This window comes from Pipistrellus kuhlii, unplaced genomic scaffold (assembly GCF_014108245.1).
Source record: "Pipistrellus kuhlii isolate mPipKuh1 unplaced genomic scaffold, mPipKuh1.p scaffold_m20_p_17, whole genome shotgun sequence".
NCBI lineage: Eukaryota > Metazoa > Chordata > Mammalia > Chiroptera > Vespertilionidae > Pipistrellus > Pipistrellus kuhlii.
In genome coordinates this window covers 2,286,300-2,300,298 of record NW_023425482.1, presented here as the reverse complement: position 1 = coordinate 2,300,298, position 13,999 = coordinate 2,286,300, and the positions used below count along the sequence as shown (strand labels likewise).

The following is a 13,999-nucleotide window of genomic DNA, read 5'->3' as shown; positions in this document are numbered from 1 at the left end:
GTGTGAACAGCCTTGTTGTAGTTAAGTCTTGATTATTGTGGGTATCACTGGGAGGAATTGACCTCCAGGTTAATTGACTATGTGTATCAGCTGTGTCTACACCGGGAGACCTGTGTTGGAGACAGCCTTATAGGACCAGACTTGCAAAATTGCAAAACCCTCTGTGCTCAGCTTGGATGGGACGGAGTCTCAGGACTGAGCAGACAGTCTTGGCTTCCCGTCAGCCCTGCCCTTGCGTGCACCTTCTGCAACTCCCCTGAGTTTCCACCTGACAGTCCAGATTCCCCCAAGCTCGTCCGGAACTGGGGTTCAGTGCAGTTGGAACTGGGGTTCAGTTCAGTGAGGAGCTTCTGACTCCCTTCCACTATAGAAAACTAGCAGCAATCTCAGCAGTCAGTCTTTGCTTGCACTTGTGCACGTGTGTCTCCAGTCCCCTGCCTGACGCAGCTTCTCAAGTCTCCGAGTCTTCGTTTGCCTTTCTCTCTACCTATCAGTCCAGACTCTTCCCATTTTGCCTGGAACTGGGGTTCAGTGCAGTTGGAACTGAGGTTCAGTATAGTCAGGGCTTCCTTACCACTCCCGCCAGAAAATGACAGCCACCTTTCCTCTCTGCGCACTTGTACTTCAGTCCTTTGTAGCTCCTCTGATTCTCTGTGTGCTTTTCTCTTTCCTTCTAGTTGTAGAATTTCCATTTAGTCAGTTTTCCTGTGGTTCTGGATGGTGTCGGTTCTGTCTTTTAGTTGTAGTTTTGAAATTGTTGTGCAAGGCAGCAGTTTAGGTGTTTACCTATGTCGCCATCTTGGTTTCTCCTGTTCAAGGCATTTCTGAGCAGAAGAATTTTTTGCTCTGTTTTAGTTAACAGCCTAAATTGGCCAATATTTAATATATTAGGCATTTTTGTGTGGATAATGATGTTTAAATGCCTCTAGATAGTGCATTCTAATACGTGGAAACAATTCAGGATTATTTCTCAGAGTTAAGAAATTTGGTTGATTAATCACAAAGCCATAAAGCGACATTATCACTTAACAGTGAGCAGGCTAGTCAAACTGACAGGACCACACATCGGAAGGTAAGAATTCATCTTTATTGTATTTACTCAAGCGATGCATTGCTCTGTGCTCTTTAATGATCTAAATTAACATACACACATGTCACCCTGGCAAGGTAAAAAATTACACCTGAATTCTCACAATTCACTAATAAAGACCAAAAAATAAAAACTTATATTTATAAGAATATGGGAGAACTACCCATCTCGCTATAAGATAACTGATATTACATAAATATAATAAACAAAAAAAAACCCCAAACACCTCTCTTGAAAATGTAGACAAAATTATATTGACAAATGTATACCAGCTATAATACTCATTAAAAACATTGTAGGAACAGTGTGTCTTTAAAACTGCAACTATTGCAAAGCTACCTAACATAAGTATATAAATATTAAATATGAGAATAAATATAACAAACCTATGGGCAACATTTTCTAAACAAACTGATAAAATGCATGGCATACATTCAGCTCTCACAAACTTAGGGCTCTAATTTTATACTTTAAAGTATTTCCCTCCTGGTCTGAGACCCCAAACACCAACTTCAGATCAGATGGCTCTGAACTGTTGCTCCCAGGTGTAGAAAATGTGGGACCTGTAGCTTCTACCTCAGGGGAGATTTGAGGTAAGCAATGTGAAATTTTGGATGGAGCCTTAGGAAAGGATGGAATCTGAAAGAACCCTAGTTCCTTATTGCCCTCCTGCAGACTCCTAGAAGTGCTCTTAGGGACAGACAGAGCTATCGAGCTTGCTGGAGATCTTTCTGGGCTCTTCTGGATGGTGTTTCCCTTCCTCCGGTCTGTCCTGAGCATCTGGATTGACTTCCTGCAGAAAAGTGGAGTGTGCCCGGGGCTCAGCGATCTGGAGGTAAGAGGAGGAGACAGGACGTCACATTCCAAGTGGGCAGCTCTCCACATGTAAAGATTAAATCCCCAGGTGGTTCTAACGAAGTTCAGACTCACCTATAGGCCCCATTTTATCTCCAGTCCCCCCTTCAACCCCACTCCGGAACCACTGTTTCCAAGTGTGATGCTTGGACTTTGAAGACCCTGAGTACAAACATCCCTTAATATACCCAGCAAGCTGCTGTATAGCCAGGACTCCAGGTGACTCTGTCCGGGGGTAGCACACTTAGGGAGAGAGCTGCTCTCTCTCACTCACACCTTGGTCCTCTTGTGCTTCTTTACATCTAAACTCCCAGCCACACTGCAAACATCACTGCCATGTCAGCACCACAGACCATGAACCCAGGTGCCCCATCCCTGCTCCTACCCCTGGATCCTGATGATTAACCATCATATCAAGTCTGAATGAGGCTAGTGTTATGGTGTGAGTGTTTGTGTCCCCCAAATGCATAACCCCTGAAGTGATGGCGATAGGAGGTGGGGGCCTTTGGGAGGTGGTTAGGTCACTGGATGGGGCCCCTAAGAATGAGCTTATTGTCTGCCCTTAGGAGACACCCCAGAGTGATGCCTCGCCCCTCCCCCTGTGTAAGGACATGGTGACATGTTGGCATCTGAGGCACAGAAGACGGTCGTCATCAGAACCCACTGTGCCAGCACTGACCTCAGCCTTCCAGCCTCCAGAGCTGTGAGAATAAATGTCTAAATGTCTGTTGTTGATCAGCCATCCGCTGTGGTATTTTGCTATAATGGCCAGAATGGGCTAAGATAGCTAGGTCACAAGATTTTAGCCAAAACTTAATCCTCTGCCACAATCTTAACTTCCATGTGTTGATCAGAGGAAGCCATGGCAGAGCCAGTATTTTTCAACCTTAGTTCATTCTGACAAACTTCCTTGACCGTAAACTTGAGGGGAGACGAGTAATGGTGTAAGGGGAGAGATTGGTGAGCCGGGGGAAATGACGAACAAACGGTGATCTGGCCATAGACGATTTGATTGCATGTAAACTTGGATGGAAACATAGCTACTCAGGATTTACCTATTGATCTTTATATAGAGACTGTTCCATCTGATATCCTATTGTTGATTTCACTGCAGAAAGTCCCTATAGTTGGCGTTCCTGAGGGATGAAAGGCCCAAGTGAGTGAACAACGGAAAGGCACAATATATGGAAAAAAAATACCTGGAAACTTACTCACTTTTCACAAAACTCAACATTTCAATAAAGCTCTTATTTGGACCCAATTGCTCTGTTTAAAATGATTCCATCAAATCTGGAGGTCTAGCCCCCACACATCCCACTGAGGTGCTGTGAGTGAGCTCTGGCTGGGAGCTGAGTCAGTGCCTGGTGATGGGGAGGGGGACGATGAGCGTGGGTCCAGCCATTGGATTCCTGGGATTTCTTAAAGAGACAACAAACCCTTCCCTCTGTACCTGTGAGGACACAGACCCGCCTTCCTTCGGACCTTCCTTAGGCTTGGTGGCCTCGGAAAGGAGGGCGCGATCTCGCCCCCACACCCAGAGCTCTGGATCAAAAGCCTGGATCTGGAAGGACAAACAGCCCCCCGAGAAGATGATGACTCTCCAGGTGGACCCCACCCCGTCCCTGGCCCAGCCTCCAATTCTTTGTCATCCCCAAGTGCCCAAACCGATCCCCCACGGTCCCCGGTCTTCCCCATCTGGCCCCCCTCCCCAATCCCACAGCCCACCTACCTCTTCACACTCTTCTTGTGTGACCATTGCCCTCATGCCCATGGAGCAGAAGAACTGGAATCGCTGTTTGTGGAACAAGGGGCGCTGGGAGCGGCTGTTCTCCCCATAGAGGAAGGACAAGATGGCCTCTTTAGGGGCATGGTAATTCTCTTCCATGTCCAGGGCCAGGTAGCTGAGGAAGGACATTAGGTTGCCCGTCAGGAGCAGGGCAGGAAGGACCCTGTCTCTGGTCAGCTACCCGGAAAGCACACAGGCTGGGTCCTCCTCACCCAGGCCCTAAAGGGCCCTATCTGTGTCTCTGAGGGCCACCCAGGCACCAGGCAGCTGAGCGGGACTGAGGGTACCTCTCAGGCCTTGATGATGAAAATAAAATTGAATGGGGAAGTGGGTCCTTCCCTTCACCCATAGGGTGTGTCCACACCTGCCTCCTATAGGGTCAGTGCCCACACAGCTCCGTGGGCAGGGGCCGACCCGCCCATTTCCATCTTCATCACTTTCCTACCAAGTGATTTACAGCCCATTAACTCAACAGCACTTTTAAATTCTCTTCCCATCCTCAAATTCCCTGGCACATGAGATGGACTGTACAAGGTTGCACAGAATGAATGAATGAATGAATGAATGAATGAATGAATGCTTTTTCTCACAGTCAAGTAGAAAACTGATTATCTTACAAACTCAATATAACATGAACATTTGCAAATTAAAAAAAACACACAACAAAACCAACCCTGTGAGGAGTATTTTAAGAAGCTATTGGTAATCAGCACAGAAACATCAATCCTAAATGACTCACTAGACCAGATGGAATTAATTGACATCTTCAGAACAATTTACCCCAAAGCCACATAATATACATTCTTCTCAAGTGCACATGGGTCATTTTCAAAGATAGACCACATGTTGGAACATAGGCAAAGTCTCTTCAAATTCAAGAAGATAGAAATCATATCAAGCATCTTCTCAGATCATAGTGGTATAAAACTAGAAATCAACTACAATAAAAATAATCCAAAGAAATAAAACACATGGAGACTAAACAGCATGCTATTAAACAATGACTGGGTTACCAAAGAGATCAAGGAAGAAATAAAAAACATCCTGGCAACAAATGACAATGAAAACACAACAATCCAAAATCTATGGGACACAGCAAAAGCAGTCTTGAGAGGGAAGTTCATAGCTCTACAAGCCTACTGCAAAAAAACAAGGAAAAATGACAATAAACTACCTAACCCTACAACTCAAAGAGTTAGAAAAAGAGCAACAAGAAAAGCCCAGTGTAAGCAGAAGGAAGGAAATAATAAAAATCAGAGCGGAGATAAATGATATAGAGAACAAAGAAACAAAACAAAAGATCAACAAAACCAAGAGCTGGTTCTTTGAAAAGATAAACAAGATTGGTGAACCTCTAGCCAGGCTCACCAAGAAACAAAGAGAGAAGACCCAAATAAACAAAATCAGAAATGAAAGAAGTGAAATAACAACAGACCCTGCCAAAATACAAAGGACTGTTACAAAATACTAGGAACAACTCTAGTCCAACAAACTGGACAACCTGGAGGAAATGGACATATTCTAGAAAAATATAACCTTCCAAAACTCAATCAGGAAGAATCTAAACAGCTCAATAGGCCAGTAACTATGGAAGAAATTGAAGCAGTCATAAAAAAGCTTCCAGCAAACAAAAGCCCGGGGCCAGCCAACTTCACAGGAGAGTTTTACCAAACTCATTCAAGGAAGAACTAAAACCTATATTCCTCAGACTTTTCAAAAAAAATTCAAGAGGAAGGAACACTTCCAAGCTCCTTCTAAGAAGCCAGCATCATCCTAATACCTAAACCAGATAAAGACAGCACAATGAAAGAGAATTACAGGCCAATATCCCTCAATAACATAGATGCCAAAATTCTAGCAAATTGGCTCCAGCAGTACATCAGAAAGATCATACACCATGACCAAGTAGGATTTATTCCGGGAATGCAAGGATGGTACAATACCTGCAAATCAATAAATGTGATACATCACATAAACAAATTGAGAGATAAAAATCATATAGTCATATCAATTGATGCAGAAAAAGCATTTGATAAAATCTAACACCCTTTCCTGATAAAAACTCTCAACAAGGTGGGAATAGAAGGATCATACCACAACATAATAAAATCTATATATGATAAACCCACAGCCAACATCATACTCAATGGGCAAATACTAAAACCATTCCCTCTAAGAACAGGAACTAGACAGGGATTCCCACTCTCACCACTCCTGTTTGACATAGTACTGAAAGTATTAGCCATCGCAATTAGACAGGAAGAAGAAATAAAAGGCATCTAAATTGGAAAAGAAGAGGTAAAACTCTTATTCGCAGATGACATGATATTGTACATAAAAAACCCAAAAGACTCCATCAAAACACTAATAGACATAATAAATGGATTCAGCAATGTAGCAGGATACAAAATTAACGCCAAGAAATCTATGGCATTTCTATACACCAATAGTGAACTTACAGAAAAAGAGACTAAAAAATCAATCCCATTTACCATTGCACCAAAAAAATTGAGATACCTAGGAATAAACTTAACTAAGGAGGTAAAAGACTTATACGTGGAAAGCTATAGGACACTAAAAAAAGAGATAGAGGAAGATGTAAACAGATGGAAGAACATACCATCTTCGTGGATTGGTAGAATCAACATCATTAAAATGTCCATACTTCCCAAAACAATTTATAGGTTCAACTCACTCTCCATTAAAATACCAATGGCATATTTCACAGAACTAGAAAGAACTCTCCAAAAATTCATCTGGAACAAAAAAAGACCCCGAATAGCCACAGCAATCCTGAGAAAGAAGAACAAAGTAGGAAGGATCTCAATACCAGATTTCAAGCTGTATTACAAAGCCATTGTTCTCAAAACAGCTTGGTACTGACACAAGAATAGACATATAGATCAATGGAATAGAATAGAGAATCTGGATACCGACCCAAACCTCTATACTCAATTAATATTTGACAAAAGAAGCATGAACATACAATGGAGTCAAGACAGTCTCTTCAATAAATGGTGTTGGGAAAATTGGACAGATACATGGGAAAAAAATAAAACTAGATCACCAACTTACACCATACACAAAAATAAACTCAAAATGGATACAGGACTTAAACATAAGACGGGAAACCATAAAAATACTAGAGGAATCCACAGGCAGCAAAATCTCAGACATATGTGGAAAGAACTTCTTCACTGATACTGCCCCTATGGCAATGGAAGCTAAAGAGGAAATAAACAAATGGGTCTACATCAAAATAAAAAGCTTTTGCACAGCAAAAGAAACCATCAACAAAACAACAAGAAAGCCCACTGTATGGGAGAACATATTTGCAAATGTTATTACTGATAAAGGTTTAATCTCCAACATCTACAGACAGCTTATACAACTTAATAAAAGGAAGATAAATGATCCAATTAAAAAATGGGCAATGGACCTAATAGAATCTTTTCAAATGAAGACAGAAGGAAGGCCAAAAGGCACATGAAAACATGCTCAAAGTCAATTATCTGAGAGATGCAAATGAAAATGACAATTCGGTACCATCTCACACCTGTCAGAACGGCTATCATCAACAAATGACAAGTGTTAGTGAGGATGTGGAGAAAAAGGAACCCTCGTGCACTGCTGGTAGGAATGCAGACTGGTGCAACCACAGTGGAGAACAGTACGGAGTTTCCTCAAAAAACTGAAAATGGAACCCCCATTTGACCCAGTAATCCCACTCCTAGGAATATATCCTAAGAAACTAGAAACACCAATCAGAAAGGATATATGCACCCCTATGTTCATAGCAGCACAATTTACAATAGCTAGGATTTGGAAACAGCCTAGGTGCCTGTCAGCAAATGATTGGATCCAAAAACTATGGTACATCTACCCAATGGAGTACTATGCTACCATAAAAAAGAAGGAATTCTTTTTTTCTTCTTTTTAAAAAAATATATTTTATTGATTTTTCACAGAGAGGAAGGGAGAGGGATAGAAAATCAGAAACATCGATGAGAGAAACATTCACCAGCTGCCTCTTGCACACCCCCTACCGGGTACATGCCCTTGACCGGAATTGAACCGGGGACCCTCGAGTCCGCAGGCCGAAGCTCTATCCACTGAGCCAAACCGGTTTTGGCAAAAGAAGAAATTCTTATCTTTTGCAGCAACCTGGATGGAACTGGATAACATTATGCTGAGTTAAATAAGCCAGTCAATGAAAGAAAAACACCACATGATCTCACTCATTTATGGATAATAAAGAACATTATAAACTGTTGAACAAAAAGATAGATACAGAGACAGTAAAGCAGCAAACAGACTGTCAAATTACAGCAGGGAGGGTAGGGAGATATGGGGGAGATAAGAGATCAACTGGAGGACTTGTATGCATGCATATAAGCAAAACCAATGGACGAAAAGCTCTGGGGAGGGAGGGCATGTATGGGTGCGGGGGCGGGGGGGGAGGCAATGATAAGAAATGTACACATATAATACCTTAATAAAAAATGGAAAAAAAGAGAAGAAGCCATTGGTAGTTTGACAAGAGTTATCTAGTTTAATGGGATTGGGGAAGGAGAAAGGGAAAGAAGAGAAGTCATTGTAATCCAAGATATCACATTGTAATACAGTTTGAACAACAAACTACTGGGATATAGAAATATAGAAGTTATCTGAATATATTTTGTTTGAATCAATAAAAGAATACATCTTTTTTTCAGATACATATGTGTAAATAATACCTAGACAGAAAGCAATATTAAGAAAACAGGCAAAGGTGTTTAGAAGAGCAGTGAAACAAAGAATGGAATATCAGAGTGGTATTGATGGAGACCCTAGAGACAGCTGAATTAAAGCTGAACACTTTGGCCTTGATTTAGAAGAAAATTAGCAAGCGAAATTCTTGGGGTGATTGGTGATGTGGTTAAATTTGTGTTTTTGAAAGATATTCAGGGATATTTGTAAGAAACAACCCTGGGTAGTATGTTACAATAGATGTGTTATTTAATACTTTTTTTTCTTAATCCTCATCTGAAATATTTTCATTGATTTTTAGAGAGATGAGAAGGGAGGGAGGGACACAGAGAGAGAAAGAGAGAGAGAGAGAAACTGCCTCCTTTATGCATCCCAGCTGGGGCTGGGAATTGAATCTGAAACCTGTTTATTTGCCCTGACTGGAAATCAAACCCTTGACTTTTTGGTTTAGGGGACAACACTCCTACCAACTCAGTCGGACATCGTCCAGAGCTAGATCTGTGTTGTTTAGTGAGGGCCTGTATTGAGGAGTAAGACTATTTTACATTTGGCATGGTTATGGGGGTGGGGGGGAGGTAGGGGGAGGAGAGAGAGTTAGAAATGGCTAGTCCCATGCCTATTTGTTTGGGGCAAACTGAAATGGTATCAATTCTTTATGAAGCTTTTGTGTTTTATTTTAACTGACATTAGGGTTGTTGGCTTTTGCAAAGTACAGTATAAAAAATCCTGTAATACAACTCTATCATTTTTATACCTAGACGAAACAGTACAAGCAGGTAATAAAAATAGATGAAAGGGCTTAGCTGGTTAGCTCTGTGATTAGAGCCTCAGCTGAAGGGTGTTGAGGTCCATTCCGGTCAAGGGCACCTACCTTAGTTGCGGGTTCAGTTCCTTGCCCTGGTTGAGGCTCCTGTGAGAGTCAACCAATGGGTGTGTCTCTCTCACATTGATGTTTCTCTCTCTCCACCTCTCCCCCTTTCTTCCATTCTCTCTAGAAAATCAATGGGAAAAATATACCTGGGTGATAACAAAAATTAAAAAAAAAAAATAGACAAAAGGTCAGAGACGCAATTCCTCTCCCTTCATCTCCCCAGCATATGAATACTGACTGATGGGAATAAGCAAGGTACTCACAGGGCCAGGAAGAAATGAATTCGCTGGTACTGCCAGGAGAAGAGGCCCACGCGGCTGAAATAAGCGACCACCATGGACAGGAGATACTGACAGAAAGAGAACAAATGTAAAGGATCCGGAGGAGCAGGGCTGAGGTGGGTCTGCCCGTCCACACTGCAGGAGACCCCTAGTCCCCGAAGGGGAGGGTGACAAGGCCTCAGTTTGGAGAGACAACATGGGCTCAGAAGGCTTTCCCTGCCCCAGGATAGATGGCAGAGCAGGAATACTTCTTACCTTGTCAGAGAGCCTCAGGTTTGTGTCCCAGGCCAGGAATCTCTTAATGACAGGGTCCTCTGTGAAAGAGGGCAGATGTGAGCTTGGGAAAAGCAACAGGGTTGCCATGGGAGCGTTCCAGGGCCCAGAGCAGAGCCATGGCCCTCCTGGGGAATTTCATGAGAGTGGCCAAGGCAGAGGCCAGTAGGAAGAGGAATAGAGGAGATTGTCCTGGGGCAAGGAAGCAGTGGTGACCCCTGGACCTTACCCACCCAGTCTTGGGCGACTGACAGGTGGGGTGTCAGTCACATATCTGCAAGATTCAGAGCTTAAATAATCCACCCACATGCATGGATGTACCCCTGCCAGTGCCATGGCCATCGTCCACGGACAGCGCCCTCAGGGTGGGAAGGAGGCCTTGTTGTGCCCTCGTACACAGATGACGGTGTTTAGACTCAGAAGGCCGGTCAGGGCTGAGAAGTCGCAGAGGATGCAGTTGAAACCGAGCTGCCTGATCCCAGTGCAGACCCTCTCAGGTGTAGCCTAGTCCTCCATTCTCTCTACGTGCCCCCTGAGTGATGGACACGAGCCCTCGTGGGAGAGGGAGCTCACTAACGGGCAGGGAACTGCTCTCTGTTGGGAAAGAGTCGTTACAGGAACGCCCTTTGTAAAGAGAAGGATTGGAGGGTGCTCTCTGGGGTCCCTTCCTACCCAGCAGCCTGGTGAAGGCCTGATGGTGCTCTGGTCGCACTGAAGACACCCGCCGTCTCTTCAACTTCATCTTGAGCCCACACAGGGACTCCACCACCCAGAAGTCCTGAGCCCCAGAGGCAGGCTCCTCCTCTGTGGGCCACGCCCTCTTCCTCTTCCGGCTAGCGGATTGGGGCGGGGCACTGCCCTCAGCACAGGGGCCTGAGTAAAGGAACCAGGCTACAGTACACAGCATGTGCCCCTGGAATTCAGCTACCGGTCACATAACCCCCTCCTCCACTCCACCCTATTTACCGACCCCACCCCCAAACACAAACCCGTCCGTTCTCTCCAGTCTCAGACTACTGGGCTCCTCAGCCATCTTTCCACCTTTCTGTTCATCTATTGTTCTATATCTCTGCCCTCAGAACCCTTCCTTGTTGGTGATAATTTCTCCCACTGGAGGGGAAAAAGAGGAACCCTCCACTGCTTCCTCCCTTCCCTGCTCTCACCCTTGGCTCTCTTCTCCTCGCCTCCTTCCTAGCTTCCCAGGCTGTCCTTTCATGGGGATTTCCTTGTCCCCAGCCCCTGTGCTCTCCTCTAGACCCAGGATTTCTGAATCTCTCTTTCGGCCCCCCCCTCCCCCCCAGCCGCCTCAGGTCCCCCTTCCTTAATGATCAGCCTTCTCCAATCCCTCTGCCCTCAGTCTCCTCACCTGATGGTCCTGGGACGACTTCAACTACTCTCACCTCCAGGGGGCACCCTGAGCACCTAGGCTGTGGTCTCTGGTTCTCACGCTGGAAACTTGGGCCACAGTTGGCCATGATTTCTCCCAAATCTTCCCTTTCAGGACACCTAGACTTTGATCTGTTCAAATTGTTGGAGAAGATGCTGTTGCCCACCTCCGTTGCCAAGCACCATGGAATTTGGTCCTTCCAATCAGGAAGATCGGAAGCCTCTGATGTCATCGGTCATTCCAACAGCTGGAAGGATCCAAACCCATGTAACTGCCATGTGTGCACTGCTCCTGGAAATCAGGGCCAACCATACCTCCTGCCACTGACCCAACAGCCTCTGTCCAGCCTCCAGCACCATCCTCTGTGGCAGCATCACTCTTTACCCCTCCCTAGGAGATGCCAAGTTCAGAATGTTCTCTCCATTCTGAACTTGAAATAGGCCTCAATCTCTCCTTTCCCATTCCTATTTCAGAGCTTAGTCTGGTGGGAGAGGGAGATCACGAGGACAATTAGGGGAAGGAGAAATGCTCAGACCTTACAAGAATGAGATACGTGTGTAAAAAAGACCCCATGTACAATGAACTGTCAAATGATAAAGTTTCTTTAAAACACTTCATTTGCCAAAGCTGGATGATTATAGACACGATGGTCAGGCCTCTGTTTGGAGGTAACATATAGCCCCAGACATGTTTTAGTCTAAGAGACTTTGTGAGAACCTAAAATTCTAGGAAACTGTACATGTATTATTTTCCCAAGTTACTGATTTTTGTAGCATCCAAGACTCAAACCACAAAATTTATTTGGGATGGCTGAGCAGCTCAGACTGAAAAATGTTTTTTATTGCCAGCATATAGACAGAATGAATTTTTCATCATTTTTAAAATAAAAATTTAGAGAACAACTCAAATGCTCCTGAGGTCAGTTTAAGTTTTTAGGTGAGGTATATAATAAAAAGAAGAGAAAATATGAAAATATGAAACTGGGAATTCATATGATCAGATCATCATGGGCTTGGATCCTGATTCTACTACATGCATCTCTCCCTCAGTTTTCCCACATGAACAATGGTGGATTTAATGTATGGTTTATAGAGTCACCATGTGGAATAGGGGACACCTTATACATGACATAGCTGACCCAGGATATGGCTCATGGTAGACACTTAATATTTGGTTGGATTCTTCCTGCTCCTACTCTCCAGAGTACATAGCAAATGCTAAAGTTAGATAACAGAACACAATTCCTTGAATTAGGTATCCAATAAAGGAATAAAGACTATGAATTAATAACCCATTAGTGCAGTTTAGGGTTAAACATGTGTATCTAAATTGCAATATATATTAGGAAATTTAGAAAAAATAATCTAACCTTATCAAAAAATGTGCACTGGCTCCTCAAGTTTGTTTTCCCCACCTTCCCTAACTCCATATTTCCATTTCAGGTGTAAGCAGAGTTACTCATGGTTACTTAATTAGAAGACATGCACAGTTGGTACTCTCACCTTATCCATCTTTCATTATCCAGAGGCTTAAAGGAAAACCATCAACATAAAACTCCAAGCATCTATAAAGTTCCCAAGAGTGTGTCACAGAAGAGTGTGAACTTGCTTTTCATTTTTATGAAAAGCCTCTATCTTCACTCCCAGCCACATTCCCATGCATTCTTCTCCCTATTAGGACCACAGTATGACAAACCTTGTGGGGAGACAGGTTGTAAAACCTGAGAGAAAGGGAGTCATGTACAGAAGAGAGAAATGATTAGATAATTAAATTGATTGGTAATCCTTAAGACCAAAGTGACTGTAAATTTGTGTATTTTCCGGCCTTTCTGCTCATTTGATGATTAAATTCTACAATTGTTCAAATCTAGTCCTTGGCTCACCTTAGCTATGCAGAGTGACATAGCGGGTTCAAGCTCTGCATGGAGAATCAGATGTATGAGGCCAAAATCTGGCAAAACGCCAGAAGGGTGTTTGGGCAGTATACCTATAGTTCAGGGGCCTGCATGGATCTGGGACCAGATGGCTGGAGACTGCAATCAGAGATGCCCAAATATGAGCATAACAACTGGGAATGCTAGTCAAAGTAAATGAGAGTCAAAGTAAAAAAGACTTCATAAACATACAATTTAGGGACTGAGTGTGAGAGTCTGGTTTGAAACTTTTCTCATAGCCTAGTGATTTCCAATGGTGCTTTGTTGGAAGAAGTCTTGGGAGAGTATAAAGGCATGACCTTACCAGTACGATGTGGATGTGCTATACTGTATCAGATAGAAGTGGGGATGTGTGCAGGAAGTACCAATCTCCTATTTACAAGCTCTGAGATGAAAATAAAAGGGGTGTTTGGGCAGTTAGAAGTTCTGTCTTCTAAAAATATGCATGCATTTCTATTTTGACTATGCTTTCTACCAGTTGGTGGAAACTTAAGCTAAGTCCATTCATTGCCCCCATAATCCCCTGTTGTCTAATTTCTATTAAGCTTTCCTACTGCTATGACACATGACTGGTGGGAGGCACTCTGGCATCGGCTGAGAAGACCATCTGGACTTTGGTCTTCTCCTCCTTCCGAGCTCAAGAGTGATTCAAGTCTTTCAGGTCTCTCTTCACTGTCCAGTCCCTTCCTAAAGCATGTGAGACCATTCTTTTGCTTCCTTGCTGGACTGGACTTTGAAATTCAGCTCAGAAAGATGAGATGTCATTGTCCCCTT

At 43.5% G+C, this 13,999-nt stretch overlaps 1 protein-coding gene across 1 annotated transcript; it reads right to left on the bottom strand.

The window, feature by feature from the left end:
* Nucleotides 1-3,299: 3,299 nt before the first annotated feature.
* Nucleotides 3,300-11,524, bottom strand: LOC118720856 (speedy protein E4-like). The gene is made up of 6 exons (XM_036441218.2): nt 11,272-11,524; nt 10,578-10,778; nt 9,888-9,946; nt 9,615-9,700; nt 3,675-3,846; nt 3,300-3,506 (listed from the first exon to the last, which is right to left on the bottom strand). The coding sequence occupies exons 1-6, from the start codon at nt 11,522-11,524 to the stop codon at nt 3,300-3,302; spliced, it is 978 nt and encodes a 325-aa protein (XP_036297111.2).
* Between the last annotated feature and the right edge of the window lie 2,475 nt (nt 11,525-13,999).